The sequence below is a fragment of the Akebia trifoliata genome, chromosome 10, assembly GCF_017979445.1.
Source record: "Akebia trifoliata isolate Shusen 1 chromosome 10, ASM1797944v1, whole genome shotgun sequence".
Lineage (NCBI taxonomy): Eukaryota > Viridiplantae > Streptophyta > Magnoliopsida > Ranunculales > Lardizabalaceae > Akebia > Akebia trifoliata.
The window spans coordinates 21,588,160-21,608,430 of record NC_141384.1 but is presented as its reverse complement, the minus strand read 5'-3'; the positions used below and the strand labels follow the sequence as shown (position 1 = coordinate 21,608,430).

The following is a 20,271-nucleotide window of genomic DNA, read 5'->3' as shown; positions in this document are numbered from 1 at the left end:
TTTCAATGATTGTCTAGATATTCTTGTTGGCAACATTGGCTATTTCGTTCATTTTTGGACAGCACGAACTGAGTTAGGGTGTGTAATCTTGAAATCCTTATACACAAAATATAATATTCGACTTCAATTTTCATACTCATTTATGCCCGACTCGTTCGACACATTTTCTAAAGAATTGCTACAATTGAACTTCTAAGGTAAGTTTTATTTATTAAATTTTTTTTTTTTAGTTACTTGATATTCACCTTACTTAAGAAACTTTAACTATTTTGATAATTATTCTCATACGTTATGAGTTATTTTTAACCAATTTGATATTTATTTATACATGTTCTAATTTTTGAATATTTTGATAATTGGTTGTGCACATGATATGATATTACCAATTTGAAAATCAATTGTGTATGCGATGATGTTATTTTACTAATTTAAAAAATTTAATACATGTAATGATTTATTATTATGAGAATTTTATACATATGATATTATATTATCAATTTTGAAAATCAGTTGTGCATGCGATGATGTTATTTTACCGATATGAAATTTTTTATTTACGGGATATTATTATTGATTTGGAAATTTTATGCATATGACATGTTTTACAGATGTAGAAATATTTATGGATGTGGTATGATTCCTAATTTGGAAATTTACTAGTGCATCTGATATTTTTATCGATTTAAAATTTTATTTATACATATGATATTTTTATCAATTTAGAAATTTATCTATACATTATGATACGTTTGCTAATTTAAACATAAATTTCTATGTGATGATGTTTTTACAAATTTGAAAATTTATTTGTGCATTTGACCTTCATCACATCAATTATGGATAAGACTTGTTAATTATTTTTTTCATTTTTCTTAAGACTTTTCATATGAGTCTTATAGCATCAGATATAATGTTAGACTTTTTCGAATTATTCATTCTCTCCTTGTGAGCAGAATTCGAGGAATAATATAATATTTGGAGGAATTTTAGCCTTTAGGTTTATTTGATCGACTTAATATATAAATAATGATGATTCGACCCTACCTTAACTCTAGTCTTTCCCGTTGACCATAAGATTTTATTGGACCATAGTAGAGACCAATTACCTCGATCGAACAGGTTCAGTGCCTAATACCTTCCGAAACCCGTAACTCAACCCCTTGTCTATTTCTCTTACTCATGGACTAATCATCATCCATTTTGAAGTTATTTTGATTCTTAGTCCTAAACTAGGTGGCAACTCCCTATTCAATAAAAATCCCTCAATTATCCATTTGATACTTTTTGATATTTGGTAAAAACTATTAAGGTGTTTTAAAAAATTAAAAGTAGAATGGGTCCAAGTTTTTTTTTTTTTTTTTGTATAAAGTTAAAAGAGAAATAAAAAAAGGATTTCAAACTTTTTTAAAGAAAACTAAGTTTGACGATTCTAATGACTTTATTTTTAAAATAAATGAAGGTACATGTAAGTGCAAAAAAATTGAATTTTTGAAAAACCCTTCTTCAATACACAAATTTGGTACCAATTTCGTAATTTTAACAAAAAAAAAAAAAAAATTATTGTGAAGAGAATGCAATAGGTTTTCTCTTAGAAATTAGTAGAACATCTTTGTTAGAACCTTACCTTATTACATATTTATCTTGATGGATTAGGATCTCACGTTGTGAAGTTCTGCTTTGAAAATATGTACACATGGTCAAATAGACCAAAGACAAAGGTAAAGATGAGAGGATGACTGTATGAATAGCTAAGTAAATAGTTGAGAAGATGGTTGTGACAATGGCCGAGAAGATGATTGTATCTTAGTTTATTGGCTGTGATGACTAAATTAATAATAGGGAGAGAGCTTTTAATGTTGGTAAGAGTAAAACACATAGAAACATTAGTCTTAAAAAAATAAAACGTAGATAACCCTTTTAATGTTGGTTAATCATAATCGAATATTAAGTTATAAATGTTGGTAGGAGTAAAACACATGGAAACATCAATCTAAGTGAATTGTCATCTACTCCATTTACATATAAAGATTGATAAGCTGATGCCTTCTAAAATTGAATTACATATTTATATTTGTGCTTATGATTTTTCTTAATTTTTTACCCTTTTTTGTTTGCTTTAGTATCTACAACAAGTTTACATGCATTTTTTAAGTAGTGGCAAAGCTATAGAGATGAAGGCCAAGAGAGGAGCAATGAGAACATTGATATAATGTGATATTAGCTCGGTGAAAATATAATACCAAAATTATGGATGGGTGGGTATGCTGTCGATTAGTAAAAAAAAAAGTTTGTTTTCTCAGTAGAGACTTTGTCACACATGTTTCATAACCTTTTTTTTTTTTTTTTTTGTAATGAGCATGTTGGAAGCAAACCTTTAGAGAAAACTGGAAGGAGGGTGGAGTAAAAAACTCAAACTGCTATCACTTAAACTTCAAATAGATTTGAGTCGTTATATTCGAGCACGACCTAATGACTCCAGTCATTTGTGAGTTTATGAATGGTTTAGCTATGTGGATATATATGTATGTATTTCAAGTACAAATCAACATGTATTATATCCCGTATTGTTCGTATTTCAAGTACGGACCAACATAATCCGTGTTATGAAAATGGACCAAACTTGATTATTATTAAAAAAAATTTGACAAAACCCCTGGAACACACTGCTCTTTGATTTTTGGCTTACACAACTCACTAATTTTTGCTACATTTACCAAGGGAAAAGTTAAAAAAAATATATCATGAAGTCCACACAAATTTTCCATCTTGGCTTCTCGAATGAAATTAGCTTTTGTGGGCTTTCCAATATTACATAAGATGAACATGGGGTTGATGCATTCTTCTTTGAAACATTGTGTTTATGCTTCTAGATTGTGCTTGAGGCATGTGGCTCATATGTTGTTTGTCGGTTACCCATTGTTCAATTCTGGATGAACATTGAAGTATCCACATGTTAGATTGGTTAATGGGGTGCATTTTTTCCTTCCTACCACCCAAAATGAACGATTTTGGGGGCTTGACAGTACTGACATTCGGGGTTAAAATTTCATGTAGGAAGGGGTGGTTGTGCAATGAGCAATGAAACGCATGTGCATGTGCATTTTGAGAAGAGTATCAACCCTTACAACAATCAATTACAAGTCCAAAAATATAATAAGGAAATAAATAGATATTACAGCCATTCAATTTCAGAAAACAAAAGAAAAATAAATTCAAACAACAAGGAAAGAAACATAAATAAGTTAGTGAAGATAAAACGAGCACACATACGCATATAAGAAAGACAAAATCTTTTTATTTTTTATTTTTTTAAATGGCCCAATCGAAAAAGGTTGGATCCCTAATTTTTCTAATGGAGTTGCCAGTTGTATTTGTGTGATTTTCTAGTGTCAAAAATCAACATTGCGTGGTTTGGAATCGTGACCATTCTTTTTTAGAAAAAAAAAAAAAAAAAAACAATTAATCTTGAAAAATGATTCCTGGGCATTGTAGTGACTCATGTACATATAAGGACATTGATATACCTAAATTCTAGGTAAAGGAGTCCAATTAGAGAATGGAGAAGGTATTAAGCACCCCATTTTCTCCACCTTGGGTGGTTTACCTTAAAATATGATCATTTGAAAAAAGAAATATAGAAAAATATGAAGAAAAAAAAACACAAATAATTTATGCCCTTGATTCAAAGGGACATAATTTAGGCCTAGATCACGAGAAAATTCTTATTAAGACAAGAGTCTTATTAATCCATGTCTTGTCTTAAGGTCACACAAGTTTGAAAAATAAAGACTTTGATGGTGATAGGCTCATTCTCATGGGAAAAGAAGGATTCAAATACCCTTATCTATGAAAGGAGTTTGAAGTGGCGGGTGCAATGAGTGTATCAACGATTTAAGGAAATCAAAATAGTTCCATCCTTGAGAGGATGATGAACATCACATTCAGGACATCTTACTATAGGTTTTTGAAGGCTTCAACCCCTACCTTTTTACCAAAGTTGAGGCCTAATCAATGGGTGTAGGAAAGGGTATTCACTACAGTCTAAGATTTCTCTGAATGAAAATTAGAGAGAGAGAGAGAGAGAGAGAGTGTGTGTGTGTGTGTGTGTGAGAAGAAGGAAAGGGAAATGCAACTATTTTAGCTCTAATCCCACATTGTTCTTGATTATCTTCTCTTTTTAGTCTTCAAAGAAGAGCTTTCTTGATCTTGATTTTAAGTGTAGAGATTTAAGATTGGGAGTTAAGAGGATTTTGGTGTCAAGATTTATGGTTGAAAGACAGATGGACTTGAGTTGAGATTTTAGTAGAGATTTGAGGGGCAGAGTTCAAGCATGAGATTTTTGTAGAAAGAGGGTGGGTTTTATAGAATTTTGGGATGTCTCTTAAGGTCAAAAAGGTCCGGCTTGCCAATATATGAAAAATGCCGTGGGTTTTTTTTTTTTTTTAAGAGATTGTGATTGGAATTTGGGGTTAGTAGATGGTAAAATGGAACATGGGAGGCATGAGACCTTTGACCAATGTCTTTTGGTGAAGCCCATGTAGGGTTGCCTACTCTTATTAGTTTAAGTGAAGATTAAGCCAAAATGGGGTGTGAGGTGGTGATTTGAGAGAATGGTCAAAATGATGGAGTTGTTAGTTGTATCTATGTGATTTTCAAGTGTGAAAAATCAACACAACGTGGTTTGAAATAGTCACCATTCTTTTTTAGAAAAAAAAAAAAAAAAAAAAAAAGAATTAGTCTTGAAAAATAATTTTTGGGCATTGTAGTGACTCTTGTACTTATAATGGACATTGATACTTGTATAAGTCTTGAAAAATGATTCTAGGGAAAAGAGTTCAATTAAAGAATGGAAGAAGGTATTAGACACTCTATTCTTTCCACCTTAAGTGGTTTACCTCAAAATATGACCATTTAAAAAATATATATAGAAAAATATGAAGAAGAAAAAAAAAACATAATTTGTGCCCTAGATTCAAAAGGACATAATTTAGGCCTAGATCATGAGGACATTCTTATTGAGACAAGAGTCTTATTCATCCATGTCTTGTTTTAAGGTCACACAATTTTGAAAATAAAGACTTTGATGGTCATAGGTTCATTCTCATGGGAAAAGAAGGATCAAAATACCCTTATCTATGAAAGGAGTTTGAAGTGGTGGGTGCAATGAGTGTATCAACAATTTAAGAAAATCAAAAGGTTCCACCCTCGAGAGGATCATAGACATCACATTAAGAACATCTTACTATAGGTTTTTGAGGGCTTCAACCCCCACCTTTTTACCAAAGCCGAGGCTCAATCTACTGAGTGTAGGAGAGGGCATTCACTACATTCTAAGACTTCTCTAAATGAAAAGAGAGAAAAATAGGGGATAGAAGAAGTAAGGGAAATGCAACTATTTTAACTCTGATCCCACATTGTGTTTTATTATCTTCTCTTTTTAATCTTCAAAGAAGAGCTTTCTTGATATTGATTTTAAGCGTAGAGATTTAAGATTGAGAGTTTAGAGGATTTTAGTGTCGAGATTTATGGTTGAGAGACAGTTGGACTTGAGTTTAGATTTTAGTAGAGATTTGAGGGGGAGGGTTCAAGCATGGATTTTTGTAGAGAGAGGGTGGGCTTTTATAAAGTTTTGGTATGTCTCTTAAGGTTAAAAGGGTTCGGCTTGCCAAAGTATGCAAAATGTTGTGGTTGTTTTTTAAAGGAATGTGATTGGAATTTGGGGTTATTGGAGGGTAAAATGGAATATGGGAGGCATAAGACCTTTGACCAATGTCTTTTGGTGAAACCCATGTGGGGTTGCCTATTCTCATTAGTTTAAGTGAAGATCAAGCCAAAATAGAATGTGGGGTGGTGGTTTGAGAGAATGGTCAAAATGATTAAGGGAAAATAATATGGAGGTGGCTTGTGAGATTCTTTTAGATAAAATGATAGATTGAATTTGGGTGGGTGAGGGAGGTGATGACACATGGCAAGGTTTGTGTAAATGGACTATTGTACTTTGTTGGACCTTGACATGGGTCAATGGACCTTGATTTAGGGCTTAGAATAGTCATGGATATGGGATTGGGCTTACAAGTGGTATGAAGAGGGGCTTCGAATTATAATGGGCTTGGATAATGGGTTGGACAATGGATTAGATTTAGGTTAGAAATTGGTTGGGGAATTGGACTTGATAAGGGATTGGGGAATTGGGTTTAGAAAGGGTTTAAGAGTGAAAATGGACCTAGGAAGTGATTGGGCCTGGAAAAGGGGTAGCCTTAATGAATGCAAAAGGTAGGACTCATTTAGGGCCTTAAGACTTATATTTTGAATGAAAGGTGGATTTTGATACTTCGGCTCTTGGCCCTTTTGTCGGTATTTGAACTTGGAATGCACTTTTGGTGGATCATTTTCGAGGTGGGCCAATGAAAATTGAGGTGTCTACAATTTCTACATGAATAATTGTTGTTTTGCATGGGCCGATAGATTTGTGTAGTTAGGAATTATGAGGCCTTTTAAAATTATTGAAAACTTGATTTTACCATTTTTTAAGATAGGATGGTCTAGATTTTGTTTCTCAATTCTACTTTAACTAGGAGTGGATTGAGATACCTTGTCAATTCGTTGTGGGTGAACTTTAGGGAAATCTACAAGTCTTTATCAACGGATACAACCGTCGTTATTATCCATTGGCCAACCATCATTTACGGTGATGAGCCCAACATTGGCATAGAAGGATTAAGATAATCGGTCAACCATCGTTGACACTTTGCCCCCACTAATAGAAAAATCCTGGCTCCAACTCTGATGGAGCATACTAAATCTCCAGAGGTGTTTAATTATACATTTAAAGATTTAGTTGGGCAGAGATGAGTATGAAATGCTCTTGTAACACAGTTTTAAAACTCGTCCAAGCCTGGCGAGTTATCTTGGTCTCAGAGGCAACTGAGCAAGAAGATCATTGTGAATCACCCATCAAGGGTCCGAGATGACTTGTCAGATATTTTGAAAATCTCGGCCAAGGTTTCATAACCTCAACTCTATCAACTGGGTTTAGTTTTTTTTTTTTATATAAAACAATTGATTTTTAATATGCTAATTATTTGTGATCTACACAAAATCATACACATCAAAGGAGAAATAATTTTTATATGCCTTACTTTTTTCTCTTTTTTCTGAAACGTGGTATCCCCGTTGGTAGAGGACTAGAACCCCATCCATCAGGCAGTCCAACCCAGGTTTCCCAGCCATACCCGACAGGACTAATCCATGACCACATGCACCGACCCACACAACACATGTGGCATTTTAATCAAGAAATGGTCCTTAGTTTCGAACTCACAACCTAGAGAGCAAACTCTAGTTGTTGGTCTTACCATTGGGGCCTTACATTAGTTCTTCCAAAATGAAAATGCTATCATCATAAAGCTTAAATTTATCCCATATGGGTCAAAAGTTTCAGATTGGGCTGATTTTTGGTGATTAGATCATCTTCATGAAAAATCAGCCCATTCGGAAACTTTTAACCCCATCAAAATTGATTTAGAAATTAACAATAAAAATTGACGGTAAAATTCAGTAACCCAAATAAGACAAAATTTGGCTCCCAAAATTGTGGCACAACTTAAATGGAGAATAAGATATTTTTGCTAATTTAATTAATCCCTTATTTGCATTATTCAAATAAAGATAAATTTTATTTAACAAACATCTTTCCAACTTGGTTTGAAATTTGAATTACAAAAAGCAATTCTCCCATGATCAGAACCAGAAAATCTACTAAAAAAAACAGACTAAAATGGGTCAAGTTCCCCTCTTTTTTTTTTTTTTTTTGTGATTTTGAAATCTGTTTCTTGTGTTTTTTGCAATAAAGTGGTCTTTTTTACACTTATAACCACTATTATGTAATTCTAGATTTTGAAATCAATTTCCGAAAGCAATGTAGCAAAACAAGATTCTGGATTTTGGAAATCAGTTCTCATAATCAGATTCTGAAATCCAAAATCAGAATCTAACAATCTGAACCAAATGCCCCTCTCAATCAATAACAATCTGAGAAGCAAGTCTGAAGGAGAGAATTAAGATTTGAACAACTTTTAAAACACTGCTTCAACCAGTCCTCCGAAGATCAAGAACCAATCTAGCTGGCTAAGCCATCTAATCAATTGGTAAATCAAGAACCAATCTTCTTGTTGATGTTTGAATGTTGAAAAAACTAAGATTTTGGAGGTGAAGGGTAAAAATGTTATCATATTCCATAATTAATTGAAGGATAGTCGATTAATTCGTCAATTTGCCAAATTAATCAGCTAACCCCTAATTTTGAGAATTTACGAAATTTTTGAAAATTTCCAAGAATTTTGTGACTATGAGTGATATATGCCCGGGTGATCGTGTACCATTTTACTGATAACATTAGTGTAGCCTAGACCAAGCATTAATGGGACGATACATCATACATGTAAATTCACATACAACAGAATGTCTAACATTTAACCTACAAGTTTCTCTGCTCAAAAGTAGCTCTCAAAACCAACATAAGATAATAAAATAAAATACAAAAAGGTTTGTTACCTTTCCTTCTCAGCATGGAAATAAACTAATTAATCATATGGAATCTGGATATATGCAGCATCGCGTACGAAAGGGACATCAGCGTACATTCCTGCAAGGGCACAACGTATGCATTCCAACACTGTGAACAAGAACGCAAATGAAACGGCCGTCCATAAGTGCATGCCAAACTTTCCCCAGTACAAAGCCGCTGGCATCCAACGGCTCACAGTCCCGATCACTTGAAGGGCAATCTCTAAGAGCATACCCGTCACAATATGGAATCTAAAGAAGTGGGGCCACTCCTTTCTCCTCACCACACCAAGATATGCAACAAAGAAATATGCCATCAAGAACCATCCGGGTAACCTCCCAAGGGATCCGAAGAAGGGATAAGTCAGGAATTCAAATTCTTCTAAAAAGGGATGAAGATGGTATGCCGTCTCTGCATACATCCACGTCTCGTGGAGTGGCATGAGATAAGGGAGGCAAGCTAATACCCTCCACCACCACCTTGGCTTTTTGGTCATTGGTGGGTAACGGAAACTTGACGGGACATCCTTGGATGCTCTTGGTGCTTTAAGAGATCTTTGTGTCACAGTGTGCCGCCTAGGCAGAATAGGGATTGTGTGTGATAGGCTACCATGGTCTCCACTTAACAGAGAGGTTGATGCAGCCGAAAGGTGAAATAATGGTCCTCCTACCATTAAAAGATAAAAAAGAAAAAAAAAATTGACAAAAGTTAAGTACTGTTAAAGAGAGATGCTTCTAGGATTCTGCCAATTCAGATGAGCAATGATATTGTAAAGTATGACGTGGCAGGTTCAACATGCTAAAGATTAGGAAATCAACAACTTTTATAGTGAGTTTAAAGGGATTTTCTTTGGAGATTTTGTTTTTAAGTGAATTATTATTGCAGAGAGAGATAGGTAGTTTGCAGTTTTGGCTTCTGTTTTTGTTTGCCCAGTGTAGGTATTTGTTCTACTGAAATGGCCCTCATGTTTTACCTTTTAGGTAATAATATTCTGCTTGCACAAATATATATATATATAAATAAGTTTTTTATTAAAATATTAATTTTCTGAGATTCTTTAGGTTGAGAAGATTCTGGTTTTTCATTTCTGGATTCCATGCATTGTTGAGCTTTTGAAGCCAAAAGCTTCAAAAGATCTATTCAACTAACAGACTCCCTTTTAACCTATTTAAAAGTGAGAAGAAACAAAATATACAATTCCCATATATGTGTACTTTATTTATCAATTTAAGAGTTGTGCCTAAGAATCAAGGTACTTGTCAACTTCTTTCAGAAATAAATCAATCTAATTCAGAAGGGTACTTGCATATTTCACTTTCAATTCAGATATGAGTTTGATTCATAATTTATTCTCTTAAGAAAAAATGGAAGTACAAGAACAAAGGCAAGAGTTTTTTTTTATTTTGGGTAAATTACACTTTGACCCCATGTGGTTTTGTTTAATTCCACGTTGACCCCCTAACATTTTGACAATTGCACTTACCTCCCCTTTCACACACGTATTAAAATTCAGATGTTATTTTACAATTTTACCCTCTCATTTTATCATTTTTTATTTTAAAAAATTAAAACTATAAAAATGTCCCCATCTAAGCATTCAGAAGTAAACCCATTTTTTCACAGTGACATTTTTGTTTATAAAAAAGAATATTTTAAAAAGGGTAAAATGGTCTTAATAAAAAGTAAAAATCATTTTTTTACTGTTTGGTTGACGGCAAGTAGACGGAAGGGGTGTAACTGAACCTGTTAGATAACTACAGTCTACAGGGGAGATTTATGCAATTGTCAAAACGTTAGGGGGTCGACATAGAATTATGCTAAATCATAGGGGGTGGAAGTGTAATTTATCCTTTTATTTTTGAGAAAGAAGCGGAGTTTAAAAACCAAATATCATGTATGTTGGTACCCATGGCTTTCGAAGACTCGAACTGTCCATTCAGCCAAAAGCATCCATTTTCATCTTTCCAAGAGTGGGTCTATCTAATGAATTTGTATCAAAGAATCAGAGTTTAAGTAACAAGTATCATACAGAGCCAACATATTGAGATACCTCTTAAAAGACAGAATTTCGGTTCCTGATAAGCTCCTACACTTGCGATGCTTGGAAACATAACCTTGATAGGCACGTCAGAGAAGCAAGTCAAAGCCGATTTCTTTGCTAATGACTTACAAAACATGGGTTTCATAGCCATACTCCCAGAAGTGATGGTGCATCCACTTAAAATCATGTCCATTGCCTGGATAAAGACCAGGTGAAAGAAGAATAATTGAGAATTAGATCCAAAACTAATGAAAAGAAGTTTGTGGTGGCCCATTGAAAGTGCTAACTTAGTTAAGTTGGTAAGGCGCGTGGAATGTTAGCCCATGATGTAGGTTCAAAACCCACTAACCCACTTTCTTGCCTAGAAAAAAAATATAAAACTGTTGTGACCCATTTAATGTGTGCTTTAGGAAGTGTTTGGCACAGATTCTTGGGGCAGATTTTAGATTCAAGTCCTTCAAAATGCTTCTGGGGGAAAGAATTAGGTTTGGTATGCACTGGCATCGAGATTCCAGAAGAAGCCAGAAGCTGAAGCTGCCCCAGAGGCCAGACCAGCTTTTGGATTCTGGCTGCTGTGGGACTTAAAAAAAGTTAGTTTTTCTTATTGGACAAAAATGTCCATCACCAAAATAGCTTGATTCTAAAAATCAGTTTCAATAATCTGATCCAGAATCAGAATTAGAAATCAGGTTCTACAAGCCAAACTAAATGCCCCCTTACTTTTAACACTAATAGTTTCTCATAAGTAAAATCCTTTTGGTGAATTCGAGCATAGAGAGGTCTAAGTTTAATGGTAAACACATACTGGCAAACAAACTAGCTAATCGCATAAAGTAAAATACTCTAGTATCAAAAAGAAATCATAGCTGTCATATTTCAAGATGTCAACGTTTAATTGCATCGTCTGTGCGTGCATGGATTCTAACATCAAAATGCAAAGCAGAAAGTGTACAATTTCATGATCTATGCTTAGTGCCAAGAGCTGTCTCAAACAAAGGTCAAGTCATCTCAGAACAATGAATCCTAAAAGCTCCTCAATCAGAACCATGGAAGCATCAGAGTGGGAACATCATCTTACATGGGAGTTTTATGCAGCTAAGTCCTCTACCGACATGAACTACTTATTGACTTGAACTAAGAAATGCAAGCCAAAGATACACAAACTAGTGATTTCAATTGTGTAGCCCCAGGGCATTGATCATTGGAGAGTCCCACGCGAAGTGCAGAAGATAGAGTTCACCTAGTTGAAGCAAGTAAAGATAATAGCCAATTGAAAGTGAGGATGAACTAGTAGAAGATACTAGCCAATTGAGATTGATGATAATGAAAATGGATTAGATGGTGATGATGGAAGCAGCTTCATTGTCAGGACCTACTTTACCTAGTTCGTTGGTTCATTTTGTTCAAATTCGGGTTCGCGGTTCTTGGTTTTGCCATTCTTGAACAAACCCGGTTCGTAGAGGTAGTTCGTAAAGGATATTTAAATCATTTATGCTAATCTCAAAGAAGAAAACTCAGGTCAAGGGGGCATATTAATAGTTGGAAAACAAAGGGTTATTTCTAGAATTGACCAAATTATGGGGGTATCTCTAAAATTCACCAAAACAAGGGGCTCGTCTGGTTCACTGTTTTTGATAAACCCACTACGAACCGAACCTCGAACTGGTTCGGATTGTACCGGTTCATGGTTTGGCACTAAAAAAGCAAACTCGGTAACACAGGCCAGGACTACAATTACTCCTTTTTACATGAGATGATCTGCTGAGAATTAGTAACTTTAAGATCCATTGAACAGCCGACATCATAATAAATGACAGGAGTTGCAAAAACATGGCTTTGCAAGAAATAATCAATAAACTTGAACTGAGTGGGACAAGATGAATTACGGCGCTGCATTCTACCAATTGATACTTGTTACATTTTGAGGCATAGAATACAGCTGACATTAATAAAGAGAAACATGAAGTATCTTTTATTAAATTAATGGGAAAATGCCAACTAGTGCTTTCATACTTGGAACATCATACTGACTATTAGGGAAAACATTTTTTTTTCTTTACCTTATATAATTTAGGATCTTTGTTTTTCTAATTCATTTTTTATTTTCTTTCGTCATAACTTGTTTTGTTTTAGCTAAGACATCCTTGGTAAAGACGTGCCACAATGATGCCCAGTTTGGAGAGTAGTAAGCAAGGTTTTCATATCAAACTGGATGAATGCGAGTAAAGAAATTAGTCCATGAGTATAAGATTTGTCTTGCCAATCGGAACTTGGGGACTTCGATGAGAAAGAGCTTAGAGTTAGTGAATACAATGAAAAAGAAGGAAAATAATATAAGCTTGTTTGCAATATGCAAAATGAAAGGAGCAAAGCTAAAGAAATTGATGAATGTAAGCTCCAGTACATAAGAAAAGTTAGAAACAGAAATGGTGTAGCTATAATAGTAGATAGATGTCTGAACTCTGAAAGGATAAAATAGTAGGTATTAGGAGAAAAAGTGATTGATTGTTAGCTATAACTTTTTTTTGATAGATAAAGAAACTTTATTAAAAGAAAAAAAAATAGGCCAGGGGAGTAGAGAAACCTACCTAAAATAAGAATTCAGACAACTAGCAAAAAAAAAAAAAAGAAAGAAAAATCAACGAATAAATGACCACCTACCCCCCTATGGATTACAAACCAAATCCCATCTAAAGAATAAGTCTTGAAAGGGAAAATCTATTGTTTCTATTTTTGATATTCCCCAATAAACAACTAATTGGATAATGGACCACAGAATCCTTTCTTTTTGGTGAAGAGCTTTAGTTTTCCAACAATGGAATGGGGAAAAAATGGTTTGGTGAAGCACCAAAAAATGGAAAAGGGAGAGAAAATAGGCCCAAATTTATCTCACAAAATGAAAAGATGGTGCTAACTCACCTATTGTTTTTCACAAACAAAAGGAATACACCGAAATGATTCCTCTAGGTATGACATCACATATGGTTGGAATTTTATTCAAAGTTGCAATCCAAATGAGAAAAGGATATCTTCGAAGGGACATTAGGTCTTCACACAACAGATGTTGGAAGGTGTTAGAATAAGGGATTCATAAAATGACTTTATGGAATAATTTCTATCCCAACTACCTGTTCACACCCTCCTCTGATCCTCTTCCCTGGAACATGAGGAATGGAGAGATTAGGTTGATGAGAGTGGCCACTGACTGCAACTCCAATCATTAAAATTACTTCTAAATCCAAAATTCAAAAAGTATTCATCCCATGTCCGCATCCTGACATTCTTGATTGGAGGTTGAGGGGTTAATTTTAGAAAAATTATTAAAAGAAGACCACCAAAGGGAAAAGCAAGCTAGAGATAAAGAGGAGATTCAATATCACACACGTAGAATTAGGGTTTCAAAAGTGAAAATAGCTCTAACAGAGATGAAACCAAATAGGACCTTAGGGCCGGATGGCATACTGATAGAAATTTGAAATGCATGAAAGATTTTGGATTGTCCTACCTAACTAAGCTATGCAATACTATTTTAAAAATTAAAAAAGATATCAGATGAATTAAGGGAAAACATTGTAGTACCTGTAGAATAAAGGAAACATTCACTGTTGTATCAATTATCAGGATGTTAAACGTATGAGACACATTTTCAAACTGCAAAAAAGAGTAATTGAACCAATATGATTTCATGCCGAATGAATCAACCATCGAGGTAATCCTTCTAATTTTTTTTCAATGGATAATATTTATATTTAAACAAATGATAAAGAAGTATATCAATAAAAAATAAAAAATAAAAGAGGAAGAATCTTCAAAAGATTTTCATTGACTAAAAGAAAGCATACAATAAAGTACCTAAAAAGCTAAATTGATGGGTCTTAGGAAAGAAGAGAGCCCCAAATGAATACATTGACATAATTAAAGGCATGCACATAGATGTTGTGACTTGTGTGAAGGAAAATGGAGGGGAGAAAAATATTTCTCAATTAAAATCGGTTTATATTAGGGATCGCCTTGAAGCCATTTTGGTTTACACTAATTATAGATGAACTAATTGGTCATAATCGAGAATGTGTAACTTGATATATGTTATTTGCAAGTGATATAGTATTAGTTGATGAGACTGATATTGCCAACACAAAACCAGCATTATGAAGAGAGAGAGAGAGAGAGAGATTTTGGAATCCAAGGACTTTAGAATAAATAAAACCATGACCAAGTATGTTGAGTGTAAATTTAGTACTAACAACCAGGAGGAATGTCTAATGAAAAATTGATGGTACAAAAATACCCCAGACTGACCACTTTCAATATCTTAAGTTTATTATACTTCAAGATAAAGAAATCGAGGAAGATGTTGCCCATAGAATCAAAGCAAGATGATTAAAGTGAAATGTCCTTTTGGTGTACTATGTGACAGGCATATACCAATCAAATGAAAAGAAAAGTTTTGTACAATGGTTATAACAACAATTATGCTTTACAAATCTAAATGTTAGGCGGTCAAGAAGTACAAAGAAAGATAAAACTAGAAATGAATGTGTCTGAAAAAGTGTAGTAATGGCACCAAAAGGCATAGACTAAGAGAAAGTCAATCGAGATGGTTTGACTATATCCAGCAAAGGCTAATTATAACCCTAGTTGGAAGAAATATACAAGTTGAAGGTACTGAAAGAATGAAAGGTCAGGAAAATGGATAGAAATAGGGAAAGCAAATATGAACTCACTTTCAATAACAAAATACCTCAGGACAAAGTGGAATGGAGGAACATGATTTGTTTAGTCAACTACTAATATTTGGATAATACTTGGAACTTCAACTAAAACAAAAATCTATATTGTTTATTATAAGAAATCAAATGTTTTACAAAGTTAGTTGGGGTTTCTTGGGGTTTACAGAAGGAACGGAATAGGTGCATCTTTGAAGATAAGGAGCTCAACTTACAAGATTTAATTTTCTTCATTTTTTCAGTCGTTTTCGTCTAGGGAAAGGTGTTTTATTTTTTAGAGGGCTCTTTTTTGAGGATTTATTGGTTAGATGGGATCGCATTTGTAGCTTAACAACGGATTAGTTTTCTTTCTTGTTTGTTTTTCCTTTGCTATTTTTTTTTTTTTTTTGTGGTTCTTGAACACCTTGTAAATTCTTCTTCTTTAATAAATATTTTTCCTAAAAAAATAGATGTTTTACATGTTTTTTCCTTTTCTTTTTCTTTTCTATAAAAAATAAAGTGCACAGATGGATTTTTAAGCATACTTTGGTGGATTGGGTGCCCCAATGGCCTAAGTATAACAAGTAAAATGATAATGCCCATTTTCGTGCATAGTATCCCAATTACCGTAAGGGCATGGGCATTATAAGTATTCTCCAACGTAAATCTCCTCAATTACGTGCAAACTCATGCACTATAAAGTTGTACACCATTTTAAAGTTTTGAGGTGTATTTGGGCATTGTCATACACTTCATGTAGGTCTTTAGCAAACCCAAAAAAAAAATAATTATCCTGATTGAGAGCATTTCTTTGGTGCAAGGAGAATGTGAAGCATTAAGAGCCAATGGATCAACCTCGAGATATGTGGAACTAGACATCATCTAATAGGAGAGAGTAAAGGCCCATATCCAAATGTTTTTTTAAATGGGCTTGTAGAGGCCTTTTAGCATTTTTCCATCATCTAAGAGGAGATGGGCCACCCAAGCCTACTTAAAGACTTCCTTTAAATGTTGGGCTCACTCTCCTTTAAAAGTCACAAATAATTTCAAGATGCTCCTTGATCACACCATTATCATCAATGAAAATGCAATGCATCTGATCAATAAGGGACACATGTCACTCATTCTTGGAGCTTCCACATAGCAATATCTCATCATCTTTGTCAAATTCAAAAAGAAAAAAAAAAGTTAATAAAAAATGGTAAGACATGGGAGCTAATTTAAATGTTGTGCATGCATGCACTTCCCAACTATCCCCACCTACTAAAGTCACATCATCCTCTCTCTCTCTCTCTCTATACTTCTTAGGATTCTACAACTCACCCTATTAATCCCTCAATCCTTATGTCAAGCACACATTCACCAAAAACCTATAAATCTCTTATTGAATTTTCATCTACCTCATCTTTCACCTCCTCTCAGAATTTGCACCATGATGGCGAGATTCAGTTTGACTCTTTAGAGATCACACCCTCCAACATCACCATTACTCTCTACCTATCAATTAACCAACTTACTATCCACCTCATCACCTTATTTTCTCTATTTAAACCCTTCATTCTTCACCATTTTACATCTATGATTTTGTCACATTCTACTTGGAGAATTGTTGGAGCTTGAGAGCCTTATCTTCTTATTCTCTTTTTTTTTTTCTTTTGTATTTAGTCTTATGTCTTGCCTTGGCTTCACCATGCTAGTCTAAGACTTTTGCGGGTTGGAGAAGATGCCCATTCTCTCTCTCCTCTTGCAACTTAGAGTGTTCATCTATGATATTTTCATATTATCCTTATTTTCCATTTGTATTAGCATTAACTTTATCTACTACCTCAATCCTTGTGTATGTAACATGTATGCAACTAAAAATCCCTAGACATCAAGGTATGAAGTAACAAGATAAAATGTAACTAGGGATGATTGTAGACAAGTTCTAAAACTAAGGAGTCCATAGGTCGAACAAAAGAATTGGGGTGGTGGACAAGGTTAATGTTATTACGAATGGAAGATAGAGAAGATGGAAAAGAAGTAAAATTTATTATGCAATGAATAAAAGATGAAAAGGGGTGTAAAATGCCTAATAAGAGTGTAATATTCTTTATTACCACCAATGATCTAAGAAGAATGGGACAAAATCAAATATTTAATATGATGAACAATGACAGGTTTAAATAGATAAAATAAGACGATAAGATGGATAATAAGTTGGTTACTTAATAGGTGGAAAGTAATGGTGATGTGGATGTTAGTTTTCAAAAAGTCAAATGAAATCTCACCATATGGGTGCAAGTCCTAAGAAGAGGTAGATGAAAACTCAATAAGAGATCATAGGTTCTTGGAGAATGTGTGCATGACAAAAGAATTGAGGGACTAATAGGGTGAGATGTGGAATGCTAAGAAGGGGGAGAATAACTGAAGAGAGAGAGAGGGGGGGGAGGTGGTTGGGATGTGTATGTATGCACAAAGTTTTCATTGGCTACCATGTCTTACTACTTTTTACTAGCTTTTTTATTTTCTTTTTGAATTTCATTAATTTGGTGAAATGTTGACATGTGGAAGCTCTAAGAATAAGTAACATGTGTCATTTTTTATTAGATGCATATATTGATGATAGTGGTATGATCTACAAGCATCTTAGGATTCTTTGTGACTTTTGAAGAGAGTGGGCCAAACATCTAAATGAAGATTTTAAGTAGGTTTGAATGACCCATCTTCTATTATATCGTGGTAAAGTACTGAAGAATCTCCACTAGTCAATTTAAAGAAGCATTTGGATATGGGCCTCTATATCTCTTCTATCAAATGATCCCTAACTCCACATATCTCGAGGTTATTCAATTGACCGTTAATACTCTAAATTCTCTTTACACCAACGAAATACCCTCAATTAGGATAATTGTATTTTTTGACTTTGTATGAGACCCAAATGAAATGTATGAGAATGTCCAAATACACTTTAAAACTTCAAAAGAGTTTACAATATGATGATGTATGAGTTTGTGTGCAATTTGAGAGATTTACGTGGGAGAATATCCACATTGCATACTCATAAAACAATGCAAACCATCCCATAACATGCCATTTGATTTGCAATAAATGTTTCATAATGTTCTGTCATTGAGAAAAAGCACTCTTCTCAATGTATGTCATTCATGCCCATCATTGGAGCCACTCATCAGATCAATTTACCACCATCCTTAAAGCATTATCCAAAAAATGTAGGGTCGGTTGAATGAATCTTATTCATCCATTCAATTTTGTCTAAAACACCAAATTAATCTATACAAAATCCAAATGATGGTACTCCTCTTGGATTTGATGTAGCTTCTAAGTACTCCAATTAGATGATTCTCCTCTCGACTAGTGTGTTTCATCCTCCATAGCCATTTCATTAAGATTTCAAACATCACTATAGTTGTTTGATGGTATCTTCTCTAATAAATCTACTTATTAAGTTATTGGATGGATCTACAATGAGTAGAAATGTTTCCTTTTACTTCCCATTCATTTCTTTTCTTTAAAAAGTGAAGGTGTGCAGTTCAAAACCAATTGTCTTACTCACCTATCAGTAAAATGTGGATACCCAATCTATTCAGTTGGATTGTGCCTAACCTAGAAAGATACCCATTTTTAGGGGGTCGGCATGACAAATGATTCATGAAATCCCAAAGGTTAAGAGATTATGAGGTGGAGTTTCAATATCTTCTATTATAGAAAGAGGCATCTCTGGGCTATCCTTGCATCCGCCATTGCTTGGGGTCTCTGGAGAGAGCGCAACAACAGGATATTTCTTAACAAGAGAGCTCGACTCACTCAGTGATTTTAGAGATTATGGGGTTTCTTTTCCTTTGGTCAAAGATGAGTAAAGATTTTGAGGGAGTGCGCTTCCAAGATTTTGTATTTAATTGGGAAGCAATCTGTCATTAGTTCCTTTTACCTTGTTTGTGGGGGCTATCTCAGCCTCCTCTTCTCTTTTTTCTTCATTAATATAATTTATATTTATCAAAAAAAAAAAAAAATCCCGAAGGTTAAAACACAAAATCCAATGGACGGAATTTATCTTAGGAATACTTGAAATATACTCAGGACAAATGTTTTATCCCAACTGTAGGATTTTGAGTTTCAATGGTCAGGACTTTGTATTTTTTTTCATGAGTCAACAGAGAATCCAACCCTCTTTTTCTTTTTCCTAATTGAACGTTGTAGAATAAAATGGTCCACTAATGGGGGCATCTGATTAGGGCTGTACATGAGGAGGACCAGTGATACAAAGTGCAAAGGCGTGAAGAGAACTGCTTTACTTGTCTGAAGCAAGATGGGTTAGTCTCATTAGGATGGGTTTTTCAAGATTGATAAAACCACTAAATATACTAATAACTAGAAACAAATCCAAGAGAGCTAGAGAGAGAATTGGGGGAATATATATATATTAAAAATAAAAAAAAAGACTACCAAGTAAAATTGATTATTGCAATAAATTCTTTCTTCTGAATTTCTAAAGGATAAACATTCTAGCAAATCATTACAAGATAAGACATCACCAGATGGAAAAATAATTCTTAAAACTAATACATTTCTTTTTCTATCTTTTTGTCTTCTTCTTTTGGACAGCAAAACGAGATAAGTCCAAAGCTAAATTTAAAAAATATAAAATAAATAAATAAAAAGAAGAAGAAGAGCATACTTGAAGTTTCGAGATTTTCTTGTTGACTTGCTCTCTTCCTTATAATTTCTGAAATATTTTAGAAAAATAAATCAGAAGAGAGAGAGAGCGAGAGAGAAGTAGAAGTAGAAAACACATACATTGGTGATTGAGGCTTGGTGTGTGGAGCTCCCCTTAGGATTTCGACTGTACTTGCTCTTTCAGTTCCTTCATAATTTGTGCTGATGCTGGATGGGGCTTCCCACAAACCTCAGGTTCAGCTTTTCTGTTCTTTTTAATGGTAATTTAGATATACACCTTT

The 20,271-nt window shown here is 34.1% G+C and overlaps 1 protein-coding gene across 4 annotated transcripts; it reads right to left on the bottom strand.

Moving 5' to 3' along the window:
• Nucleotides 1-8,357: 8,357 nt before the first annotated feature.
• Nucleotides 8,358-20,261, bottom strand: LOC147393256 (protein TIC 20-I, chloroplastic-like). Of its 4 annotated transcripts, XM_086455027.1 has the most exons (5): nucleotides 20,111-20,249; nucleotides 19,992-20,039; nucleotides 14,187-14,258; nucleotides 10,617-10,803; nucleotides 8,358-9,232 (listed from the first exon to the last, which is right to left on the bottom strand). In XM_086455027.1, exons 4-5 carry the CDS (start codon nucleotides 10,798-10,800, stop codon nucleotides 8,583-8,585), a joined length of 834 nt encoding a protein of 277 aa, XP_086311153.1. In that variant the 5' UTR covers nucleotides 10,801-10,803; nucleotides 14,187-14,258; nucleotides 19,992-20,039; nucleotides 20,111-20,249; the 3' UTR covers nucleotides 8,358-8,582. The 4 variants fall into 4 exon arrangements, with proteins under 4 accessions (XP_086311153.1, XP_086311155.1, XP_086311154.1 ...); XM_086455029.1 differs by lacking the exon at nucleotides 19,992-20,039 and having other exon boundaries at nucleotides 20,111-20,261; XM_086455028.1 differs by lacking the exon at nucleotides 14,187-14,258.
• Nucleotides 20,262-20,271: the final 10 nt, after the last annotated feature.

Excerpts from the sequence above, each read along its gene's own strand:
- LOC147393256 (XM_086455029.1), bottom strand. The coding sequence starts at position 10,800 with ATGGACATGATTTTAAGTGGATGCACCATCACTTCTGGGAGTATGGCT. Across the intron at positions 9,233-10,616 it reads GAAATTCTGTCTTTTAAGAG|GAGGACCATTATTTCACCTT; the intron begins GTATCTCAATAT and ends TTTTAATGGTAG.